At 44.5% G+C, this 22,941-nt stretch overlaps 1 protein-coding gene across 1 annotated transcript; it reads left to right on the forward strand.

Annotated features, from left to right (window-relative positions):
- Nucleotides 1–15,003: 15,003 nt before the first annotated feature.
- LOC139374629 (CD209 antigen-like protein C) lies at nucleotides 15,004–22,520 on the forward strand. The gene is made up of 6 exons (XM_071115662.1): nucleotides 15,004–15,231; nucleotides 17,706–17,789; nucleotides 17,873–18,145; nucleotides 21,328–21,467; nucleotides 21,544–21,653; nucleotides 22,116–22,520. Exons 1-6 carry the CDS (start codon nucleotides 15,180–15,182, stop codon nucleotides 22,246–22,248), a joined length of 792 nt encoding a protein of 263 aa, XP_070971763.1. The 5' UTR covers nucleotides 15,004–15,179; the 3' UTR covers nucleotides 22,249–22,520.
- The last annotated feature ends 421 nt before the right edge of the window (nucleotides 22,521–22,941 follow it).

Below are 22,941 nucleotides of genomic sequence, written 5' to 3' on the forward strand. Positions count from 1 at the left end.
CCGCCCGTCTGCCAGGAGCCGCCAGTGCCGCCCGTCTGCCAGGAGCCGCCAGTGCCGCCCGTCAGCCAGGTGCCGCCAGTCAGCCAGGGGCCGCCAGTGCCGCCAGTCAGCCAGGGGCCGCCAGAGCCCCTCAGCCCAGAGGCGCCAGAGCCCCTCGGTCCCGAGCAGCTGTCCCTCTGTCCCGAGCAGCTGCCCCTCTGTCCCGAGCAGCTGCCCCTCTGTCCCGAGCAGCTGCCCCTCTGTCCCGAGCAGCTGCCCCTCTGTCCCGAGCAGCTGCCCCTCTGTCCCGAGCAGCTGCCCCACCTCTGTCCCGAGCAGCTGCCCCACCTCTGTCCCGAGCAGCTGCCCCACCTCTGTCCCGAGAAGCCCCTCTGTCCAGTGGGGTCATTGAGAGGGGTGGTCATGGTGAGAAAGCCACGGAGGCGGACAATAAGGCGGACTAAGACAGTGGTGAAGTGGGGTCCGCGCCAGAGCCGCCACCGCGGACAGACGCCCACCCAGACCCTCCCCTATAGGTCAAGGTTTTGCGGCCGGAGTCCGCACCTTTGGGGGGGGGGGGGTGTACTGTCACGTTCTGACCTCTATTTCCTTTGTTTTGTATGTAGTTTGTATGGTCAGGGTGTGAGTTGGGTGGGCAGTCTGTTTGTTTTTCTATGATTTGGGGATTTCTATGTTTCGGCCTAGTATGGTTCTCAATCAGAGGCAGGTGTCATTAGTTGTCTCTGATTGAGAATCATACTTAGGTAGCCTGGGTTTCACTGTGTGTTTGTGGGTGATTGTTCCTGTCTCTGTGTTTGTTGTCACAGGATAGGCTGTATAGGTTTTCACGTTCCGTTTGTTGTTTTGTAGATTTAAGTTATTTCATGTATCGTTCAGTTTTCCATTAAAGAACATGAGTAACCACCACGCTGCTTTTTGGTCCGCTTCTCCTTCTACAGACGAATGTCGTTACAGAATCACCCACCAACCAAGGACCAAGCGGCGTGGTAAACAGAGGCAGCAGCAACAGCAGCAGCAGGAGAAGCGACTGGTGCAGCAGGAGCAACAGCAGCATCAGCAAAAGCAGCAGCAGGAGGAGCAACAGCAGCAGCAGCAAAAGCAGCAGTGGGAGAGGCTGCACTACTTGGAGAGATGGACTTGGGAGGAGATTCTAGACAGGAAAGGACCCTGGGCAGAGCCAGGAGAATATTGCCGCCCCAAGGCCGAGCTGGAGGCAGCAAAAGCAGAGAGGCGGCATTATGAGGAACTAGCACGGCAGAGTGGATGGAAGCCCGAGAGTCAGCCCCAAAAATGTCTTGGGGGGGGGGGGGGGGCTCACAGGGAGTATGGCTACGCCAGGTAGGAGACCTGAGCCAACTTCCTGTGGTTACCGGGGGGCTAGAGAGACCGGGCAGGTACCGTGTTATGCTGTGGAGCGCACGGTGTCCCCAGTGCGGGTGCACAGCCCGGTGCGGTACATTCCAGCTCCGTTCCGTTTGTTGTTTTGTAGATTTAAGTTATTTCATGTATCGTTCAGTTTTCCATTCAGTTTTCCATTAAAGAACATGAGCAACATCTCTAAGACAAATGTCAAAAAGCATAACATACTGTTAAAACCATTTTCTAAATTAGTCCGTACTCCCTTATTCTACTGGCGACCTCTAGGAAGAGTTACCAGATCATGGAGATAGCACCCTAACCCCTCGCAGAATTCCCACTCCAGGATCCCAATCTGGAGAAATTTCTATCAAAACAAAACAAACACAACATGAAATCAGCAATACATATATCACAATCCATGTGAATTAACTTTCATCCCTTATTAACATATATTATCCTTTCTGTAGGCAGCCTGAACACAGTATCACTGTATGAATACCCCAAAAACCAGGAACTCTGGGAACTGGTAATTTCCCCGTTACACATGATTCAAAAAAACTTAAACGAATTCGAATAACTAATCATCTCAGAATTACGACTCTTTTTAACTCCCTATGGAAGTAACAATCTCCTAAAGTAATGGTACAATTTGGATAGAGAATGGTATTTCTCATGAATTACATTGGGGAGAACAAGTATTTGATACACTGCCGATTTTGCAGGTTTTCCAACTTACAAAGCATGTAGAGGTCTGTAATTTTAATCATAGGTACACTTCAACTGTGAGAGATGGAATCGAAAACAAAAATCCAGAAAATCACGTATGATTTTTAAGTAATTAATTTGCATTCAAAAGCTCAATATACCAGCGTTTTGATGTCAGCATTCTATCAACAGAAAATGCATAACGATAAACCCAGTACACTTATACAGAAGGACTGGGAACGGGTCTTATCTTGGCCATTGAAACTATAGTTAGTGCTTTTCTCTATGGCCCTTGCACGTCTGCGAGGTGAGCGGAGTCATATTCCGCTCTCAAAACATCGTATTGAATTAAATATCATACCCCCGCAATTACCGTTTTGATCACAGGGTTCAAACCTGCCATCAAAGCAGAAGCACAAATTGTATCAATACACTCCCGTTCCCAGTCCTTCTGTATAAGTGTACTGGGTTTATCGTTATGCATTTTCTGTTGATAGAATGCTGACATCAAAACGCTGGTATATTGAGCTTTTGATTCTGGTTTTATGTCCTTGTGCCAAGTCATAATTGCCTCCCTGAATTCATTATTTGATTTGAATTCACCGTCAGCAGGAAAATGTTGTCCTATTGTATCTAATTTGCTCAATTTTTCCCATATTCCAGGCGAAATGGTAGAATGCTAGCACGCTTCTTTTAGCACCTCCATGGCTTTATTAAAATTCTGCTAACTCTATATCTGTCACACCCTGACCGTAGATTGCTTTGTATGTTTCTATTTTTAGTTTGGTCAGGGTGTGATGTGGGTGGGTATTCTATGTTTTGTGTTCTATGTTTTCTATTTCTATGTGTTTGGCCTGGTATGGTTCCCAATCAGAGGCAGCTGGCAATTGTTGTCCATACTTAGGTAGCCTGTTTCCCCACTTTTGTTTGTGGGTGGTTAATTTCCGTTTCAGTGTTTGCACCATACGGTACGCTTGTTCGTTTGTGTTCAGTTTATTAAAGTTTTCATGGACACGTACGCTGCATTTTGGTCTACTCCTTATTCCACCAACGACAGCCGTTACAATATCAAAGGGAGAAACGGGTCCGTTTGTCGCCATATCAATAGTTACTATTCCCTAAACACTCCCGACGGTGTTCATGTTACGGTGCGTGAATGAGGACCCAAAAGCGAATTAACGTAAACAGAGCTTCTTTAATGACAAAACATAGGTAGGCTCAGATGGACCGGCAGATTCCGACAGGACAGGACAAGGTTGCAGCAAACATGACGATAGTCTGGTTCAGGCATGAATAACACAAACAAGAATCCGACAAAGACAGGAGCAAAAACAGAGAGAGATATAGAGGACTAATCAGAGGGAAAAAGGGAACAGGTGGGAAAAGGGGTGACGAGGTAGTTAGGAGGAGACAAGGAACAGCTGGGGGAAAGAGGGGGAGAAAAGGTAACCTAATAACGACCAGCAGAGGGAGACAGGGTGAAGGGAAAGGACAGAATCAAGACACAACATGACAATACATGACAGTACCCCCCCACTCACCGAGCGCCTCCTGGCGCACTCGAGGAGGAAACCTGGCGGCGACGGAGGAAATCCTCGATCAGCGCACGGTCCAGCACGTCCCGAGAGGGAACCCAACTCCTCTCCTCAGGACCGTACCCCTCCCAATCTACTAGGTACTGATGACCACGGCCCCGAGGACGCATGTCCAAAATCCTACGGACCCTGTAGATGGGTGCGCCCTCGACAAGGATGGGGGGGGGGGGGGGGGGGAGACGAGCGGGGGCGCGAAGAACGGGCTTGATACAGGAGACATGGAAGACCGGGTGGAAGCGACGAAGATATCGCGGAAGAAGAAGTCGAACTGCGACAGGATTAATGATCTGAGAAATACGGAACGGACCAATGAACCGCGGGGTCAACTTGCGAGAAGCTGTCTTAAGGGGAAGGTTCTGAGTGGAGAGCCAAACTCTCTGACCGCGACAATATCTAGGACTCTTAGTTCTACGCTTATTAGCAGCTCTCACAGTCTGCGCCCTATAACGGCAAAGTGCAGACCTGACCCTCTTCCAGGTGCGCTCGCAACGTTGGACAAAAGCCTGAGCGGAGGGGACGCTGGACTCGGCGAACTGAGATGAGAACAGCGGAGGCTGGTACCCGAGGCTACTCTGAAAAGGAGATAGCCCGGTCGCAGACGAAGGAAGCGAGTTGTGGGCGTATTCTGCCCAGGGGAGCTGTTCTGACCAAGACGCAGGGTTGCGAAAAGAAAGACTGCGTAAGATGCGACCAATAGTCTGATTGGCCCGTTCTGCTTGACCGTTAGACTGGGGGTGAAAGCCGGAAGAGAGACTGACGGAAGCCCCAATCAAACGGCAAAACTCCCTCCAAAATTGAGACGTGAATTGCGGACCTCTGTCCGAAACGACGTCTGACGGAAGGCCATGAATTCTGAAAACATTCTCGATGATGATTTGTGCCGTCTCTTTAGCAGAAGGAAGCTTAGCAAGGGGAATAAAATGAGCCGCCTTAGAGAACCTGTCGACAACCGTAAGAATAACAGTCTTCCCCGCTGACGAAGGCAGTCCGGTGACAAAATCTAAGGCGATGTGAGACCACGGTCGAGAGGGAATGGGAAGCGGCCTGAGACGGCCGGCAGGAGGGGAGTTACCGGATTTAGTCTGCGCGCAGACCGAACAAGCAGCCACGAAGCGACGCGTGTCATGCTCCCGGGTGGGCCACCAAAAACGCTGGCGAATGGAAGCAAGCGTACTCCGAACGCCAGGGTGGCCGGCTAACTTGGCAGAGTGAGCCCACTGAAGAACGGCCAGACGAGTAGGAACGGGAACGAAAAGAAGGTTCCTAGGACAAGCGCGCGGCGACGGAGTTTGAGTGAGTGCTTGCTTTACCTGCCTCTCAATTCCCCAGACAGTCAACCCGACAACACGCCCCTCAGGGAGAATCCCCTCGGGGTCAGTGGAGGCTACTGAAGAACTGAAGAGACGAGATAAAGCATCAGGCTTGGTGTTCTTAGAGCCCGGACGATAAGAAATCACGAACTCGAAACGAGCGAAAAACAGCGCCCAGCGCGCCTGACGCGCATTAAGTCGTTTGGCAGAACGGATGTACTCAAGGTTCCTATGGTCAGTCCAAACGACAAAAGGAACGGTCGCCCCCTCCAACCACTGTCGCCATTCGCCTAGGGCTAAGCGGATGGCGAGCAGTTCGCGGTTTCCCACATCATAGTTACGTTCCGACGGCGACAGGCGATGAGAAAAATACGCGCAAGGGTGGACCTTGTCGTCAGAGAGGGAGCGCTGAGAAAGAATGGCTCCCACGCCCACCTCTGACGCGTCAACCTCGACAACGAACTGTCTAGTGACGTCAGGTGTAACAAGGATAGGTGCGGATGTAAAACGATTCTTGAGGAGATCAAAAGCTCCCTGGGCGGAAACGGACCACTTAAAGCACGTCTTGACAGAAGTAAGGGCTGTGAGAGGAGCTGCCACCTGACCGAAATTACGGATGAAACGACGATAGAAGTTCGCGAAGCCGAGAAAGCGCTGCAGCTCGACGCGTGACTTAGGGACGGGCCAATCAATGACAGCTTGGACCTTAGCGGGATCCATCTTAATGCCTTCAACGGAAATAACAGAACCGAGAAATGTGACGGAGGAGGCATGAAAAGAGCACTTCTCAGCCTTCACAAAAAGACAATTCTCTAAAAGGCGCTGGAGGACACGTCGAACGTGCTGAACATGAATCTGGAGTGACGGTGAAAAAATCAGGATATCGTCAAGGTAAACGAAAACAAAGATGTTCAGCATGTCTCTCAGGACATCATTGACTAATGCCTGAAAGACAGCTGGAGCGTTAGCGAGGCCGAAAGGAAGAACCCGGTATTCAAAGTGCCCTAACGGAGTGTTAAACGCCGTCTTCCACTCGTCCCCCTCCCTGATGCGCACGAGATGGTAAGCGTTACGAAGGTCCAACTTAGTGAAAAACCTGGCTCCCTGCAGGATCTCGAAGGCTGAAGACATAAGAGGAAGCGGATAACGATTCTTCACTGTTATGTCATTCAGCCCTCGATAATCTATGCAGGGGCGCAGGGACCCGTCCTTCTTCTTAACAAAAAAAAACCCCGCTCGGCGGGAGAGGAGGAGGGGACTATGGTACCGGCGGCAAGAGCTACAGACAAATAATCTTCGAGAGCCTTACGTTCGGGAGCCGACAGAGAGTATAGTCTACCCCGGGGGGGAGTGGTTCCCGGAAGGAGATCAATACTACAATCATACGACCGGTGTGGAGGAAGAGAGGTGGCCCTGGACCGACTGAACACCGTGCGCAGATCGTGATATTCCTCCGGCACCCCTGTCAAATCACCAGGCTCCTCCTGTGAAGAAGAGACAGAGGAAACAGGAGGGATAGCAGACATTAAACATTTCACATGACAAGAGACGTTCCAGGAGAGGATAGAATTACTAGACCAATTAATGGAAGGGTTATGACAAACTAGCCAGGGATGGCCCAAAACAACAGGTGTAAAAGGTGAACGAAAAATTAAAAAAGAAATGGTTTCGCTATGATTACCAGAGACAGTGAGGGTTAAAGGTAGCGTCTCACGCTGAATCCTGGGGAGAGGACTACCATCCAGGGCGAACAAGGCCGTGGACTCCCTTAACTGTCTGAGAGGAATGTCATGTTCCCGAGCCCAGGTCTCGTCCATAAAACAGCCCTCCGCCCCAGAGTCTATTAAGGCACTGCAGGAAGCTGACGAACCGGTCCAGCGTAGATGGACCGACAAGGTAGTGCAGGATCTTGAAGGAGAGACAGGAGTAGTAGCGCTCACCAGTAGCCCTCCGCTTACTGATGAGCTCTGGCTTTTACTGGACATGAAGTGACAAAATGACCAGCAGAACCGCAATAGAGACAGAGGCGGTTGGTGATTCTCCGTTCCCTCTCCTTAGTCGAGATGCGGATACCTCCCAGCTGCATAGGCTCAGCACCCGAGCCGGCAGAGGAAGATGGTAGTGATGCGGAGAGGGGGGCAACGGAGAACGCGAGCTCCTTTCCACGAGCTCGGTGACGAAGATCAACCCGTCGCTCAATGCGAATAGCGAGTTCAATCAAGGAATCCACGCTGGAAGGAACCTCCCGGGAAAGAATCTCATCCTTTACCTCTGCGCGGAGACCCTCCAGAAAACGAGCGAGCAAAGCCGGCTCGTTCCAGCCACTTGAGGCAGCAAGAGTGCGAAACTCAATAGAGTAGTCTGTTATGGATCGATTACCTTGACATAGGGAAGACAGGGCCCTGGAAGCCTCCTCCCCAAAAACAGATCGATCAAAAACCCGTATCATCTCCTCCTTAAAGTCCTGATACTGGTTAGTACACTCAGCCCTTGCCTCCCAGATTGCCGTGCCCCACTCACGAGCCCGTCCAGTAAGGAGAGATATGACGTAGGCGACACGAGCAGTGCTCCTGGAGTAAGTGTTGGGCTGGAGAGAAAACACAATATCACACTGGGTGAGGAACGAGCGGCATTCAGTGGGCTCCCCCGAGTAACACGGCGGGTTATTGATTCTGGGCTCCGGAGATTCGAAAGCCCTGGAAGTGGCCGGTGGATCGAGGCGGAGATGGTGAACGTGTTCTGTGAGGTTGGAGACTTGGGTGGCCAGGGTCTCAACGGCATGTCGAGCAGCAGACAATTCCTGCTCGTGTCTGCCTAGAATCGCTCCCTGGATCTCGACGGCTGAGTGGAGAGGATCCGAAGTCGCTGGGTCCATTCTTGGTCGGATTCTTCTGTTACGGTGCGTGAATGAGGACCCAAAAGCGAATTAACGTAAACAGAGCTTCTTTAATGACAAAACATAGGTAGGCTCAGATGGACCGGCAGATTCCGACAGGACAGGACAAGGTTGCAGCAAACATGACGATAGTCTGGTTCAGGCATGAATAACACAAACAAGAATCCGACAAAGACAGGAGCAAAAACAGAGAGAGATATAGAGGACTAATCAGAGGGAAAAAGGGAACAGGTGGGAAAAGGGGTGACGAGGTAGTTAGGAGGAGACAAGGAACAGCTGGGGGAAAGAGGGGGAGAAAAGGTAACCTAATAACGACCAGCAGAGGGAGACAGGGTGAAGGGAAAGGACAGAATCAAGACACAACATGACAATACATGACAGTTCAGGGTATTTTAGATTCCTTAACTCCCGTCGATTATACACACAATCTATTAACTATTTTCTAAGATAGCACTACACACTTACCCAGATAATAATTAATTGGTCACGGCACTTAATACTTTGTATTAGAACCAATACCATAAATGTCTGCGAATCTATTACTGGAGAACACGGATGACTTAATACATCTAGAACATAGTTAGAACTCTCAAACTGTTTTGATCAAACAGAAAGACAACAAGAAAGATGGATTAACACATGTATATTTTAGATTCTATACTTTTCATTTACCCATACATGACCATTCATGATATCAATCAACATTCATGATATTCCTATCAAAATCACAGTTTTAACCATGTTTTCAGGCTACACAGTGTTCTGAACTAAGCTCATGAGGCATTTATAAGTTACATTATTCTAGAATAAATAGGTATAGATCATTAATTTCAAATTAAAATGGATGTAGCAATTGCAGATAGTCCCTTTCAGTACATTTTTCTCCGTTCCCCTGTTTGCATAGTTACTGATCTTGGCCTTTATAGGTTAGTTATTGACCTCAGGTGGCTGCCCTGCACTTGGCCCTAGTCTGCCTCTTGTCCCTCCTTTCACCATGGGTACACATTCCTGAAAACTATAGCACTATACATTATGCTTTAAACCTGTTCTGACAGTTAATTTCCTTGAAGATTAGAATCGTCCAACGTGGTTCGCCAAGAAGATGTTCAGATAGAAATCCTGGATGATGACTGTGTGAACTGTCAAACAGATATGTCACATTTCTGCCTCGTACATAACTTGTTTCCTGCTTCCTGGAGGGTGCGTTTAGATGAGTTAATGGAAAATGTTTCTTCAGTGAGGGTGTCTAATGCAAGTCAAGATATCCTTGTATTGATTGTTAACAAGAGGCATACCAAGCATTGTTTAAATAACTATGCTATGGTAAAATCTGAACATAGAAGTTCATACTGTTGAATTCAAGAATTTGAACATTCATATATTAAGTAAATGATAGGAAAGAAGCATAGAATCAAAGGAGAAAGAGACTGGGCCTCTGTAGAAAGACAGATAGCTGTGGAATGTGTTGGAATGGTTTGGGGGAAGGGAGTAGAGCAACGGTTGAGATAGTCGAGGCAGATGGACATTTTTATTTAACCAGGTAGGCTAGTTGAGAACAAGTTCTCATTTACAACTGCGACCTTGCCAAGATAAAGCATAGCAGTGTGAACAGACAACACAGAGTTACACATGGAGTAAACAATAAACAAGTCAATAACACAGTAGACATTTTTTTTAAAGAGTCTATATACATTGTGTGCAAAAGGCATGAGGAGGTAGGCGAATAATCACAATTTTGCAGATTAACACTGGAGTGATACATGATCAGATGGTAATGTGCAGGTAGAGATACTGGTGTGCAAAAGAGCAGAAAAGTAAATAAATAAAAACAGTATGGGGATGAGGTAGGTACATTGGGTGGGCTATTTACTGATGGACTATGTACAGCTGCAGCGATCGGTTAGCTGCTCAGATAGCAGATGTTTGAAGTTGGTGAGGGAGATAAAAGTCTCCAACTTCAGCGATTTTTGCAATTCGTTCCAGTCACAGACAGCAGAGAACTGGAAGGAAAGGCGGCCAAATGAGGTGTTGGCTTTAGGGATGATCAGTGAGATACACCTGCTGGAGCGCATGCTACAGGTGGGTGTTGCCATCGTGACCAGTGAACTGAGATAAGGCGGAGCCATTACCTAGCATGGGCTTGTAGATGACTTGGAGCCAGTGGGTCTGGCGACGAATATGTAGCAAGGGCCAGCCGACTAGAGCATACAGGTCGCAGTGGTGGGTGGTATAAGGTGCTTTAGTAACAAAACGGATGGCACTGTGATAAACTGCAACCAGTTTGCTGAGTAGAGTATTGGAAGCTATTTTGTAGATGACATCGCCGAAGTCGAGGATTGGTAGGAGAGTCAGTTTTACTAGGGTAAGTTTGGCAGCGTGAGTGAAATACTTATTTTCCACCATGATTAACAAATAAAATTAATTAAAAATCCTACAATGTGATTTTCTGGATTTTTTTTCTAATTTTGTCTGTCATAGTTGAAGTGTACCTATGATGAAAATTACAGGCCTCTCATCTTTTTAAGTGGGAGAACTTGCACAATTTGTGGCTGACTAAATACGTTTTTACCCCACTGTATACAGAGAAAAGTAGCCAGGAGGAAGGCATGGCCAGCCGTTGAGAAATGCTTGTTGAAGTTTTCGATTATCATGGATTTATCGGTGGTGACCGTGTTACCTAGCCTCAGTGCAGTGGGCAGCTGGGAGGAGGTGCTCTTGTTCTCCATGGACTTTACAGTGTCCCAGAACTTTTTGGAGTTAGAGCTACGGGATGCAAATTTCTGCTTGAAAAAGCTGGCCTTTGCTTGCCTGACTGACTGCGTGTATTGGTTCCTGACTTCCCTGAACAGTTGCATATCGCGGGGACTATTCGATGCTATTGCAGTCCGCCACAGGATGTTTTTGTGCTGGTCGAGGGCAGTCTGGTCTGGAGTGAACCAAGGGCTATATCTGTTCTTAGTACTGCATTTTTTGAACAGAGCATGCTTAACTAAGATGGTGAGGAAGTTACTTTTAAAGAATGACCAGGCATCCTCAACTGACGGGATGAGGTCAATATCCTTCCAGGATACCCGGGCCAGGTCGATTAGAAAGGCCTGCTCGCAGAAGTGTTTTAGGGAGCGTTTGAGAGTGATGAGGGGTGGTTGTGGTATACGATTCTGTGCTTCCAACTTTGTGGCAACAGTTTCGGGAAGGCGCTTTCCTGTTTCAACATGACAATGCCCCCGTGCACAAAGTGAGGTCAATACAGAAAGAATTTGTCGAGATCGGCGTGGAAGAACTTGACTGGCCTGCACAGGGCCCTTACCTCAACCCCATTGAACACCATCGGGATGAATTTGGAACTCCAACTGCAAGCCAGGTCAAATCGCCCAACATCAGGGCCCGACCTCACTAATGCTCTTCAGGCTGAATGGAAGCAAGTCCCCGCAGCAATGTTCCAACATCTAGTGGAAAGCCTTCCCAGAAGAGTGGAGGCTGTTATAGTAGCAACTCCATATTAATGCCCATGATTTTGGAATATGTTCAATGAGCAGTTGTCCACATAATTTTGGTCATGTAATGTATATTGCCAATCTTATATTGTGACATTTAACAAGTGACAGTAAGGGATCATACCTTTCACCTGGATTCACCGGGTCAGTCTGTCACGAAAATAGCAGGTGTTCATAATCTTTAGTACACAGTGTAAACGCCTCATGATCTTAGTTCTATTGTCATTCCCCATAGAGACCCCCAAAATAAGCTTGTTTCGCTCCAATGTTTGCTTAGTTCTACGGTCGTAACCATAGAGAACCCAAAATATGAGCTTGTTTTGCTCCAATGTTAGCTTAGTTCTACTGTCATAACCATAGAGACTCAAAATATAAGCTTGTTTTGCTCCAATGTTTGCTTATTTCTACTGTCGATACCATAGAGACCCCAAAATATAAGCTTGTTTTGCTCCAATGTTTGCTTAGTTTTACTATCGTGCCCCGTAGAGACCCAAAATATAAGCTTGTTTTGCTCCAATGTTTGCTTAGTTCTACTGTCGTGCCCCGTAGAGACCCAAAATATAAGCTTGTTTTGCTCCAATGTTTGCTTAGTTCTACTGTCGTGCCCCGTAGAGACCCAAAATATAAGCTTGTTTTGATCCAATGTTATATTGATGCTTTGCTTGGGCAGTGCGCTACCCTAAAGGAGCAGAGCTTATAGTCGCCAAGACTTGCATTATTCATTATTTAACCCTATGAGTCAATGTCCGTGCCCCCGTGGACATCTAATTAGCCTAATAATAATAAACATTCCCCATAAAAATCTGTCTATTCATCTTTTTTTGCATGGCCTGCCTCTCAATCCACCACATCCGCTGATGTCGGCCTTCCGCATCTGGCAGAACTACAGCGATGTTTGCCAGACCATTAGACATCTCACGAAAACGTGGCACACTCTATCTCACAGGCACACTCTATCAGTGTGCCTGTTAGACTAAATACATGAAACTGCAATTGTTCCCCTTTCTTTATTTCATAGATAATAACATTGTATATTTTAATGATATATTGACCACCGAACTGGAAATGTCCCCGGTTTTCATTTCAGAAATCTGGTCACCTTACTTTTGAGGCTGTAGGGACATGATAAGAATTCGTTTTTTTTCACAGAAAAGCAGGTTGATTTTGTTTAGTTAATTATTATTTATTTATATTTTTTGATAGTTTGTATGATATTTGATTTATTTTTACCCACATGATTTCCGTTTTTGGGGGATTGTTCTTCACCTGCACAGTAGGTGGCAGAATACACATCAAATTGTTGCAAACTCCATTATACCATAGAAGATGCTCATGTGAAGCGGGAAGACGTTTTGTGTACTTAGTTTTTTTCCTCGAAATAGGTTTAACTGCACTCTGCTTTACTCACCTTAACAAAATAAGATTTATAGTTTAATATTTTAACGAGAGAGTCATCTCAAGTCGCTTGCTGCTTGGCTGGATTAACAAAGGTTCCAGACGTTTCGGCAGCTAGCTTGGGTTTGTCGGATCGGGAGCTGGAGAGGACGGTTTGGTCTGAGGGAATTTGAGGGCTTCGTTGAATTGAATTATAAACAGCCTTGGAACTGTTGGTTTCAACGGGTTTCTGCAAAACCATGAGTAACAGTGGGGTTAGCCTAGTGTTTTTCTGAGCTCCAACGGCACCAACTAACATTTTCAGTTTACCACCCAGGTTTAGGTTTAGTCTTGTTTTAAAATTGTATGGTGTCATGTGTATTGCGGATTGAATGAAAGTGTATCGTTCATTATTTTCTATATAACCATTCTATCTGTAGGTAAGAACCCTGGTCTCTGGTTTTTCCCTAGCAAGTTAAGTCATACCAGGTTTATTATATACCGAGTGTCCGTTTCACCATACTTACTGGATCGATGTATCTAAGCCTGTGGTGAGAGGGTTACAGTGGTTTATAATACAGTATCTGAATTCATGCTTTCTTCCATTCCTGTGAGTCATTATGTCAAGGAGTTGATCTTCCTCTGCTTGCTTTAACTTTATCAGCACTACAGTGTAAAACTCTTGTTATTGTGGAGAGGATTAAAAATGATGTTTCCACCCCCATGCTTCACAGTAGGTATGGTGTTCTTTGGATGCAACTCAGCATTCTTTGTCCTCCAAACATGACGAGTTGAGTTTACCAAAAAGTTATATTTTGGTTTCATCTGACCATATGACATTCTCCCAATCTTCTTCTGGATCATTCAAATACTCTCTAGCAAACTTCAGACGGGCCTGGACATGTACTGGCTTAAGCAGGGGGACACGTCTGGCACTACAGGATTTGAGTCCCTGGCGGCGAAGTGTGTTACTGATGGTAGGCTTTGTTACTTTGGTCCCAGCTCTCTGCAGGTCATTCACTAGGTCCCCCGTGTGGTTCTGGGATTTTTGCTCACCGTTCTTGTGATCATTTTGACCCCACGGGGTGAGATCTTGCGTGGAGCCCCAGATCGAGGGAGATTATCAGTGGTCTTGTATGTCTTCCATTTCCTAATAATTGCTCCCACAGTTGATTTCTTCAAACCAAGCTGCTTACCTATTGCAGATTCAGTCTTCCCAGCCTGGTGCAGGTCTACAATTTATGTTTCTGGTGTCCTTTGACAGCTCTTTGGTCTTGGCCATAGTGGAGTTTGGAGTGTGACTGTTTGAGGTTGTGGACAGGTGTCTTTTATACTGATAACAAATTCAAACAGGTGCCATGAATACAGGTAACGAGTGGAGGACAGAGGAGCCTCTTAAAGAAGAAGTTACAGGTCTGTGAGAGCCAGAAATCTTGCTTGTTTGTAGGTGACCAAATAATTATTTTCCACCATATTTTGCAAATAAATTAATTAAAAATCCTACAATGTGATTTTCTGGATTTATTTTCTCATTTTGGTCTGTCATAGTTGAAGTGTACCTATGATGAAAATAGGTACAGGCCTCTCTCATCTTTTTAAGTGGGAGAACTTGCACAATTGGTGGCTGACTAAATACTTTTTTTGCCCCACTGTATTTCTGGAGTTAAACTGAAGCTGCACTAACAAAAATGTATTTTCCCTGTCACTCCCTGACCTTATAGATCCTTTTTATGTCTCTATTTTGGTTTGGTCAGGGCGTGAACTGGGGTGGGCATTCTATGTTTTGTGTTCTATGTTTTCTATTTCTGTGTGTTTGGCCGGGTGTGGTTCTCAATCAGAGGCAGCTGTCTAGCGTTGTCTCTGATTGAGAACCATACTTAGGTAGCCTTGTCCCACCTGTGTTTTGTGGGGAAGGGAAGGGAAGGGAAGGGAAGGGAAGGGGAAGGGGAAGGGGAAGGGGAAGGGGAAGGGGAAGGGGAAGGGGAAGGGGAAAGGGAAAGGGAAAGGGAAGGGGAAGGGGAAGGGGAAGGGGAAAGGGAAGGGGAAAGGGAAAGGGAAGGGGAAGGGAGGGGTAAGTTTTCTGTTTTTGTGTCTGCACAAGACAGAACTGTTTAGTTTTCGTTCGTGTTCTCGGTTGTTTTTGTTAATCAGTGTTAAGTTCAAATAATAAAGATGCGCTTTGGTCCACTCCTTCCAACAGCTGTTTACATTCCCTTAGTACCCTCTGCTCCAGACCAGCTGACTGTTGACTGAGTAGACACCACATCAGCTGCTGTTAGCTGGAACCAGCCACCAGGATTGGACCAAACCCAACATCATTACCAGATCTCCTACCACTGTCCAGGGACAGAACCACACATCACTACCACGTCTTCACACGTCATCACACGTCATCACTCTCTCTGACCTGGAACCTGCTACTCAGTACTCTGTCACTGTTTGCACTATGCTGGAAAATGGAAAGCAAAGTCAACTGGTGTCCACAACCTTCACCACAAGTAAGGAAGTACCATACTTAAGTATTGTGCCTGGTGTTAATGTAATGAATGTGTTGTGATGTTCATGCTTGTTTCTGTTCCTGTGAGTCATTATGTCAAGGAGTTGATCTGCCTCTGATTGCTTTAACTTTATCAGCACTACAGTGTAAAACTCTTGTTATTGTGGAGAGGATTTATAATGAATTCAGAAAATATTCAGACACCTTGACTTTTCCCACATTTTGTTCTGTTACAACCTTATTCTAAAATGGAACAAATGTTTTTTCCTCGTCAATCTACACACAATACCCAATAATGACGAAGTGAAAACAGGTTTAGAAATTGTTGCAAATATATAAAAAAGATACCTTATTTACATAAGTATTCAGATCCTTTGCTATGAGACTCGAAATTGAGCTCAGGTGCCATGAGGTCGAGGGAATTACATTTCTAATGCCAGTGGGACTTCGTGACAATGATCACAATGTCTCCAACGTACAGCGCTCCCGGAGCAATTAGGATGAAGTGCCTTGTTGAAGGGCACAACAACAGATTTTTCACCTTGTCTGCTCCGGTATTTAAACCAGCAACCGTTTGGTTACTGGCCCAACACTGTAATCTCAAGGCTACCTGCCTCTACCTTACCCCTACCTACAGTGCCCGTTAATATTGAGTTTACCTGCCTCTACCTTACCACTACATACAGTACCCTCTGTTAATATTGAGCCTACCAGCCTCTACCTTACCCCTACCTACAGTAGCCTCAATATTAACAGAGGATACTGTAGGTAGGGGTAAGGTAGAGGCTGGTAGCCTCAATATTAACAGAGGATATCAGCCTCTACCGTACCCCTACCTACAGTACCCTCTGTTAATATTGAGTCTACCTTACCACTACATACAGTACCCTCTGTTAATATTGAGGCTACCTGCCTCTACCTTACACCTACCTACAGTACCCTCTGTTAATATTGAGGCTTCCTGCCTCTACCTTACACCTACCTACAGTACCCTCTGTTAATATTGAGACTACCTGCCTCTACCCTACCTACAGTATCCTCTGTTAATATTGAGGCTACCTGCCTCTACCCTACCTACAGTACTCTCTGTTAATATTGAGACTACCTGTCTCTACCCTACCTACAGTATCCTCTGTTAATATTGAGGCTACCTGCCTCTACCCTACCTACAGTACCCTCTGTTAATATTGAGACTACCTGCCTCTACCCTACCTACAGTACCCTCTGTTAATATTGAGGCTACCTGCCTCTACCTTACCCCTACCTACAGTACCCTCTGTTAATATTGAGTCTACCTGTCTCTACCTTACCTACAGTGCCCTCTGTCAATATTGAGACTAGCAGCCTCTACCTTACCCCTACCTACAGTGTCCTCTTAATATTGAGACTAGCAGCCTCTACCTTACCCCTACCTACAGGCACTCTGTTAATATTGAGTCTACCTTACCACTACATACTGGCCCAACACTCTAACCTAGAGGCTACCTGTCTCTACCTTACCCCTACCTACAGTGCCCTCTGTTAATATTGAGACTACCTGCCTCTACCTTACCCCTACCTACAGTACCCTCTGTTAATATTGAGGCTACCTGTCTCTACCTTACCCCTACCTACAGGCCCTCTGTTAATATTGAGACTACCTGTCTCTACCTTACCCCTACCTACAGTATCCTCTGTTAATATTGAGCCTACCTGTCTCTACCTTACCCCTACCTACAGTACCCTCTTAATATTGAGACTACCTGTCTCTACCTTACCCCTACCTACAGTATCCTCTGTTAATATTGAGACTAGCAGCCTCTACCTTACCACTACCTACAGTACCCTCTGTTAATATTGAGACTACCTGCCTCTACCCTACCTACAGTACCCTCTGTTAATATTGAGACTACCTGCCTCTACCCTACCTACAGTACCCTCTGTTAATATTGAGACTAGCAGCCTCTACCTTACCCCTACCTACAGGCCCTCCGTAGTTATTGGGACAGTGAAGCATGTTTTCTTCTTATGGCTCAATACTCCAAAAGTTTGGATTTTAAATCATGACTATGGGGTTAAAGTGCAAATCGTCAGGTTTAATTTGAAGGTATTGTCATCCATTTCAGGTTAGAAATAACAGCGTAATGAGTAATAAAGTTGTGAAAAGTTTAGTATTCTCAGAAAATCAGTCCCGGGATAGAAATCTACGTTTTTACAGTGCATTTATTTTAGGGGGCAGGAGAATTAACGGGGAGGAAACTCAAATTAACTTTGAGCTCTTTAATTCAAATTCTTTCATTGCAAACAGTAACAATTATTTTCTATGCCACGAGAGGTAGCGGATCCGACCAAATAGGTTGTGGAATCCATCAGTCCAAAACTGAGGTGCTGGTCCTGTTCCTGCAGAATCCAGCTCAAATAAAACAATGATACAATAAAACACATTACCACATTACCACATTACCAAAGATCTGACTTTAATAACTTGTTATTCAGAACATTTTCAGTGGTGGAAGAGACCCTCCACAGTTGCTGCAGTGTTTGTTCTACTGGCTGTGATCATAGGCCTGTGGGATTCCTGTAAGTGAACATTGTTTTTTACTAAAACATTTTTGTCAATGTTGTGACAGTTACACATTTTGATTGACTTTTCCATTTTACAGATGCAACTTCAGCGCGAGACCAGCTACAGAATAGTCTAAATACCAGGACCACAGAGAGAGACCAGCTACAGACCAGTTACAACACCCCGACTAAAGAGAGAGACCAGCTACAGATCAGTTACAACACCCTGACTAAAGAGAGAGACCAGCAACAGAGTAGTCTAAATACCAGAACCACTGAAATAGACAAGTTGAAGAAGAGTCTGAACACTACAACTATGGAGCGTGACCAGCTACAGAAGGAGATAGAAAGACTGAACTGGGAGAACAAAGGTAAATGTGTACAAAGGGCCCACCTTTTTATTTGCTTCCTGATCCACAGTTTCTGTAGTTGACCTGTTATCTCACACACAAGCATATTCAAGAAGTATTGTCAATGCTATCCATGACCATTAGGACCAGAAACAAATTAAATTGACTGGAGCTGTGTTCTGCCTTTGCGCTCAACACACGCCACAGGAGATCAGAGGTCATCAGAACTACCTAGAACTCAGATTGTATTATTTTTTTAGGGGGTAGGTCATCTTTAATGTTGCAGATTGTGGCTTCCTTCAATGTGGAGCAGCAGGGTAGCCTAGTGGTTAGGGTGTTGGGCCAGTAACCGAAAGGTTGGAAGATCGAATCCCCAAGCTAGCAAGGTAGAAATCTGTCGTTCTGCCCCTGAACAAGGCAGTTAAACCACCGTTCCTAGGCCGACATTGAAAATAAGAATTTGTTCTTAACTGACTTGCCTAGTTAAATAATTATATATAAAAACATGTAATTGTCTGCACCATTTCCAATCCCCCATTTATATATTTTCTGTAAAGGGTTTTTCTTTATTTGTACTATTTTCTACATCGTAGAATAATAGTGAAGACATCAAAACTATGAAATAACACATATGGAATCATGTAGTAACCAAAAAAGTGTTAAACAAATCTAAATATATTTTATATTTGAGATTCTTCAAATAGCAACCCTTTGTCTTGATGACAGCTTTGCACACTTGGCATTCTCTCAACCAGCTTCATGAGGTAGTCACCTGGAATGCATTTCAGTTAACAGGTGTGCCTTGTTAAAAGTGAATTTGTGGAATTTCTTTCCTTAATGTGTTTGAGCCAATCAGTTGTGTTGTGACAAGGTAGGGGTGGTATACAGGAGATAGCCCTATTTGGTAAAATACCAAGTCCACATTATGGCAAGAACAGCTCAAATAAGCAAAGAGAAACCACATTCCATCATTACTTGAAAGAATCTCAAATATAAAATATATTTTGATTTGTTCAATAGCATGTGTTATTTCATAGTTTTGATGTCTTCACTGTTATTCTACAATGTAGAAAATAGTCAAACTAAAGAAAAACCCTTGAATGAGTAGGTGTGTCCAAACTTTTGACTGGTAGTATATATATTTAAAAATATATATTTTACTTATTAATTCCACTAACCCTACCGTTCCCTAATTGTTGTAAACCAACTGAAAACAACACTGAGGCTTCTACTTCCAGCTTGTGCTGGAACCTTTCTAGTCTCACAGATTCCACATATTGTAACAAAGTAAAAACGTTTTGCTAGGAGTATTATTATAATATTGATCGATTGACTATGGCTTTTTAAATCACCCAGCAGTGCTATCTGCAGAGTTAGCTCGGGGAAAATGTTGCAATTCTTCAGTCATTCCTGAACCTGCGACCAAAAACAAGCTACATATGGACAGTACCAAAAGAATTGATCTAATGATTCTTTCTCTAAGCAGCTAAATCTGTGGAGCTGGGATGGTTGTATCCCCCCATATACAATGCATTCAGAAAGTATTCAGACCCCTTCACTTTTTCCACATTTTATTAAGTTACAGCCTTATTCTAAATTGGATTTTAGAATGGCTATCCTCATCAATCTACACACAATACCCCACAATGACAAAGCAAAACAGTTTTTTGGGGGGTGTGCAAATGTAATAAAAAACAGATACCTTGTTTACTTAACCTCTGAAGTGTCGGACCTTTTTCTTGTTAAATGTTTGCCTAAAATGACATTCCCAAATCTAACTGCCTGTAGCTCAGGACCTGAACAAGGATATGCATATTCTTGATACCGTTTGCAAGGAAACACTTTGAAGTTTGTGGAAATGTGAAATTAATGTAGGATAATATAACACATTAGATCTGGTAAAAGAGAATACTAAAAAAATATGTTTGTTTTTTCCATCTTTTATAATGCAAAGAAAGGCAAATATATGACTACGGAATTTAGATTGTGTCCACTAGATGGCAGCAGTATATGTGCAAAGTTTTAGACTAATCCAATGAACCATTGCATTTCTGTTCAAAATGTTGTATCAAGACTGCCCAAATGTGCCTAATTGGTTTATGAATACATTTAAGTTCATAACTGTTCACTCTCTTTAAACAATAGCATGGTATTATTCAGGACCTCAGACTGGGGGCGAAGGTTCACCTTCCAACAGGACAACGACCCTAAGCACACAGCCTAGAAAACGCAGGAGTGGCTACGGGACAAGTCTCTGAATGTCCTTGAGTGGCCCAGCCAGAGCACGGACTTAAACCCGATCCAACATCTCTGGAGAGACCTGACAATAGCTTTGCAGCGACACTCCCCATCCAACCTGACAGAGCTTGAGAGGATCTGCAGAGAAGAATGGAAGAAACTCTCCAAATACAGGTGTGCCAAGCTTGTAGCGTCATACCCAGGAAGACCTCAAGGCTGTAATCACTGCCGAATGTGCTTCAGCAAAGTACTGAGTAAACTGTCTTAATACTTATGTAAATGTAATAATTCCGTTTTTTATTTTTAATACATTTGCAAAAATGTTTTTTTAAACTGTTTTTGCTTTGTCATTATGGGGTATTGTGTGTGGATTGATGACGGGGGATTTATTTTTTACATTTAACACTTTCTGAAAGCACTGTATATAACCTTCTATTGGTTGCAAGAATGGTGTGTAATAATTTTAACCTTTTTTTAATCCAGGGTCGTTTTGTGTATCAGTTCATAAACCATGTACCATGGAATAGGTACATGGAAAATCTCTTCCCCAACGTTGGTTTTCATTTAGAGTAGAACAGACATTTCCATATATTTTTGTTAGCTGCATGTGTAACAACTCTACCAGTCCTATTTCTAGAACGTAGAAAGATTATAACGCTTTACATAAAAAATAAAGTTATTCTTAAATCAATTAGTGTATTTGAGTTTAACCATAATATTTGGAATAAACTGAAATTGCAACCAACTTTTTATGGCTTGTTTTAAAAATAACAATATTTTTGAGATTTTTTTTCATTTTAAAATAACCAAAAGTGAGAGGTTGTAATCTGAATAAAGGGAAAAATGTCATTTTTGAACATGGGGTGAGACATTTATTACTAATCTGATGGAGAACCACTTCAGATTTAAGTATAACTTTAGTATGACTGAAGCCTTTAGTGAGAGGTTTAATGTGAAACTTCTAGGGTCCTGTCCTGAAGGATGGAGAAGGTTTGGCTGCAGCTGTTACTACCTCTCTACTGAGAAGAAATCCTGGGAGGAGAGTAGACAGGACTGTCTGGAGAGAGGAGCAGATCTGGTGATCATTAACAGTGAAGAGGAACAGGTGAGAGACAGAGAGAGATACTTTATTTATTATTCCATCATGTGTTAGTAACAATGATTTTTCTGTGTCACAACAGACATTCATCAATGGGTTTAAATCAGTCAAATATGCCTGGATTGGTCTGACTGACTCTGTTACTGAGGGGACCTGGAAATGGGTGGACGGCTCCCCACTGACCACCCCAAGGTAAGAGACTACTGATCTATAAAACACTGACCACCCCAAGGTAAGAGACTACTGATCTAATAACACTGACCACCCCAAGGTAAGAGACTACTGATCTATAATAACACTGACCACCTCAAGGTAAGAGACTACTGATCTAATAACACTGACCACAGTAGAAGGTGTAGGACTGATTATCTGTTTTGTTCATACTCTTTCTGAGAGAGTGGTCAGTCTAACTCTGTTGTTCATACTCTAGGTTCTGAGAGAGTGGTCAGCCTAACTCTGTGTTGTTCATACTCTAGGTTCTGAGAGAAAGGTCAGTCTAACTGTGTTGTTCATACTCTAGGTTCTGAGAGAGAGGTCAGTCTAACTCTGTGTTGTTCATACTCTAGGTTCTGAGAGAGTGGTCAGCCTAACTCTGTTGTTCATACTCTAGGTTCTGAGAGAGTGGTCAATCTAACTCTGTTGTTTCTACTGCAGGTATTGGTGGAGTGGAGAGCCTGGTGGTGGTACGTACCAGAACTGTGGGGAAATCTATTACATATCGTCAGGCCAAGGCGTATGGAGGGATTTGGGATGTTCATTTTCACAAGAATGGATCTGTGAGAAATAGGCTTCTCATAGGTACTTTTAATGAACTCTACTGTATGTTAATGATGGTCTGAAGACTGGTGTGATTTGAAAGAATGGTACTCTGAACTACAGGTAGGAGAGAAACAAATGTTCACATTCAGACAGACACACACACACACACAAAGACACTGATCTGAACCTGAGTCTCCCACAGGAGAAACCAACTTCTTCATTAGATAAGGAGGTAATTCCCTCTTGGGCCGAGAGCTGACACTGATTGTTGAAGTCGCAGGTGGGGCTGCCGCATCACGTGACCAGGAGCAACATGACTGACTAATGTCTGCTGCACAAGCTGACACAATCATGTATTCATACTGTGTGTCAAAAAGTGTGAATAAATAGGGGCATAACATCTGTAATCTAGAAGGATAAGACATCTCCCTGCCTCTTTAGGACAGTGAATTTTACAGTGTACATTTTAAAGGTCTACTCCTAAACTTGAAGAAAGAAGAACTGGTGTAAATAAGACATTGTGCCTTTTAAGACAGAGTGAATGTTACTGTTTACATTTTAACTCATATCTTGTTCACTTCCTGTTTGTGGAGGCAACACCAGAATGTAGGGTTGGATCATAAATAACCATCAGTTATCAAAACAGTGTCTAAGGTTTTGTTACTAAACTAACTGGGACTAATCATTGACTACAGTAAGACAGGTTGCAATGACTGTCAGT

The sequence above is a fragment of the Oncorhynchus clarkii genome, chromosome 19 (genome assembly GCF_045791955.1).
Source record: "Oncorhynchus clarkii lewisi isolate Uvic-CL-2024 chromosome 19, UVic_Ocla_1.0, whole genome shotgun sequence".
Lineage (NCBI taxonomy): Eukaryota > Metazoa > Chordata > Actinopteri > Salmoniformes > Salmonidae > Oncorhynchus > Oncorhynchus clarkii.

Coding starts and splice junctions, on each gene's coding strand:
- LOC139374629 (XM_071115662.1), top strand. CDS start 15,180: ATGCTGGAAAATGGAAAGCAAAGTCAACTGGTGTCCACAACCTTCACC. Junction 21,468..21,543: donor TTAACAGTGAAGAGGAACAG/GTGAGAGACAGA, acceptor GTGTCACAACAG/ACATTCATCAATGGGTTTAA. Junction 21,654..22,115: donor TCCCCACTGACCACCCCAAG/GTAAGAGACTAC, acceptor TTTCTACTGCAG/GTATTGGTGGAGTGGAGAGC.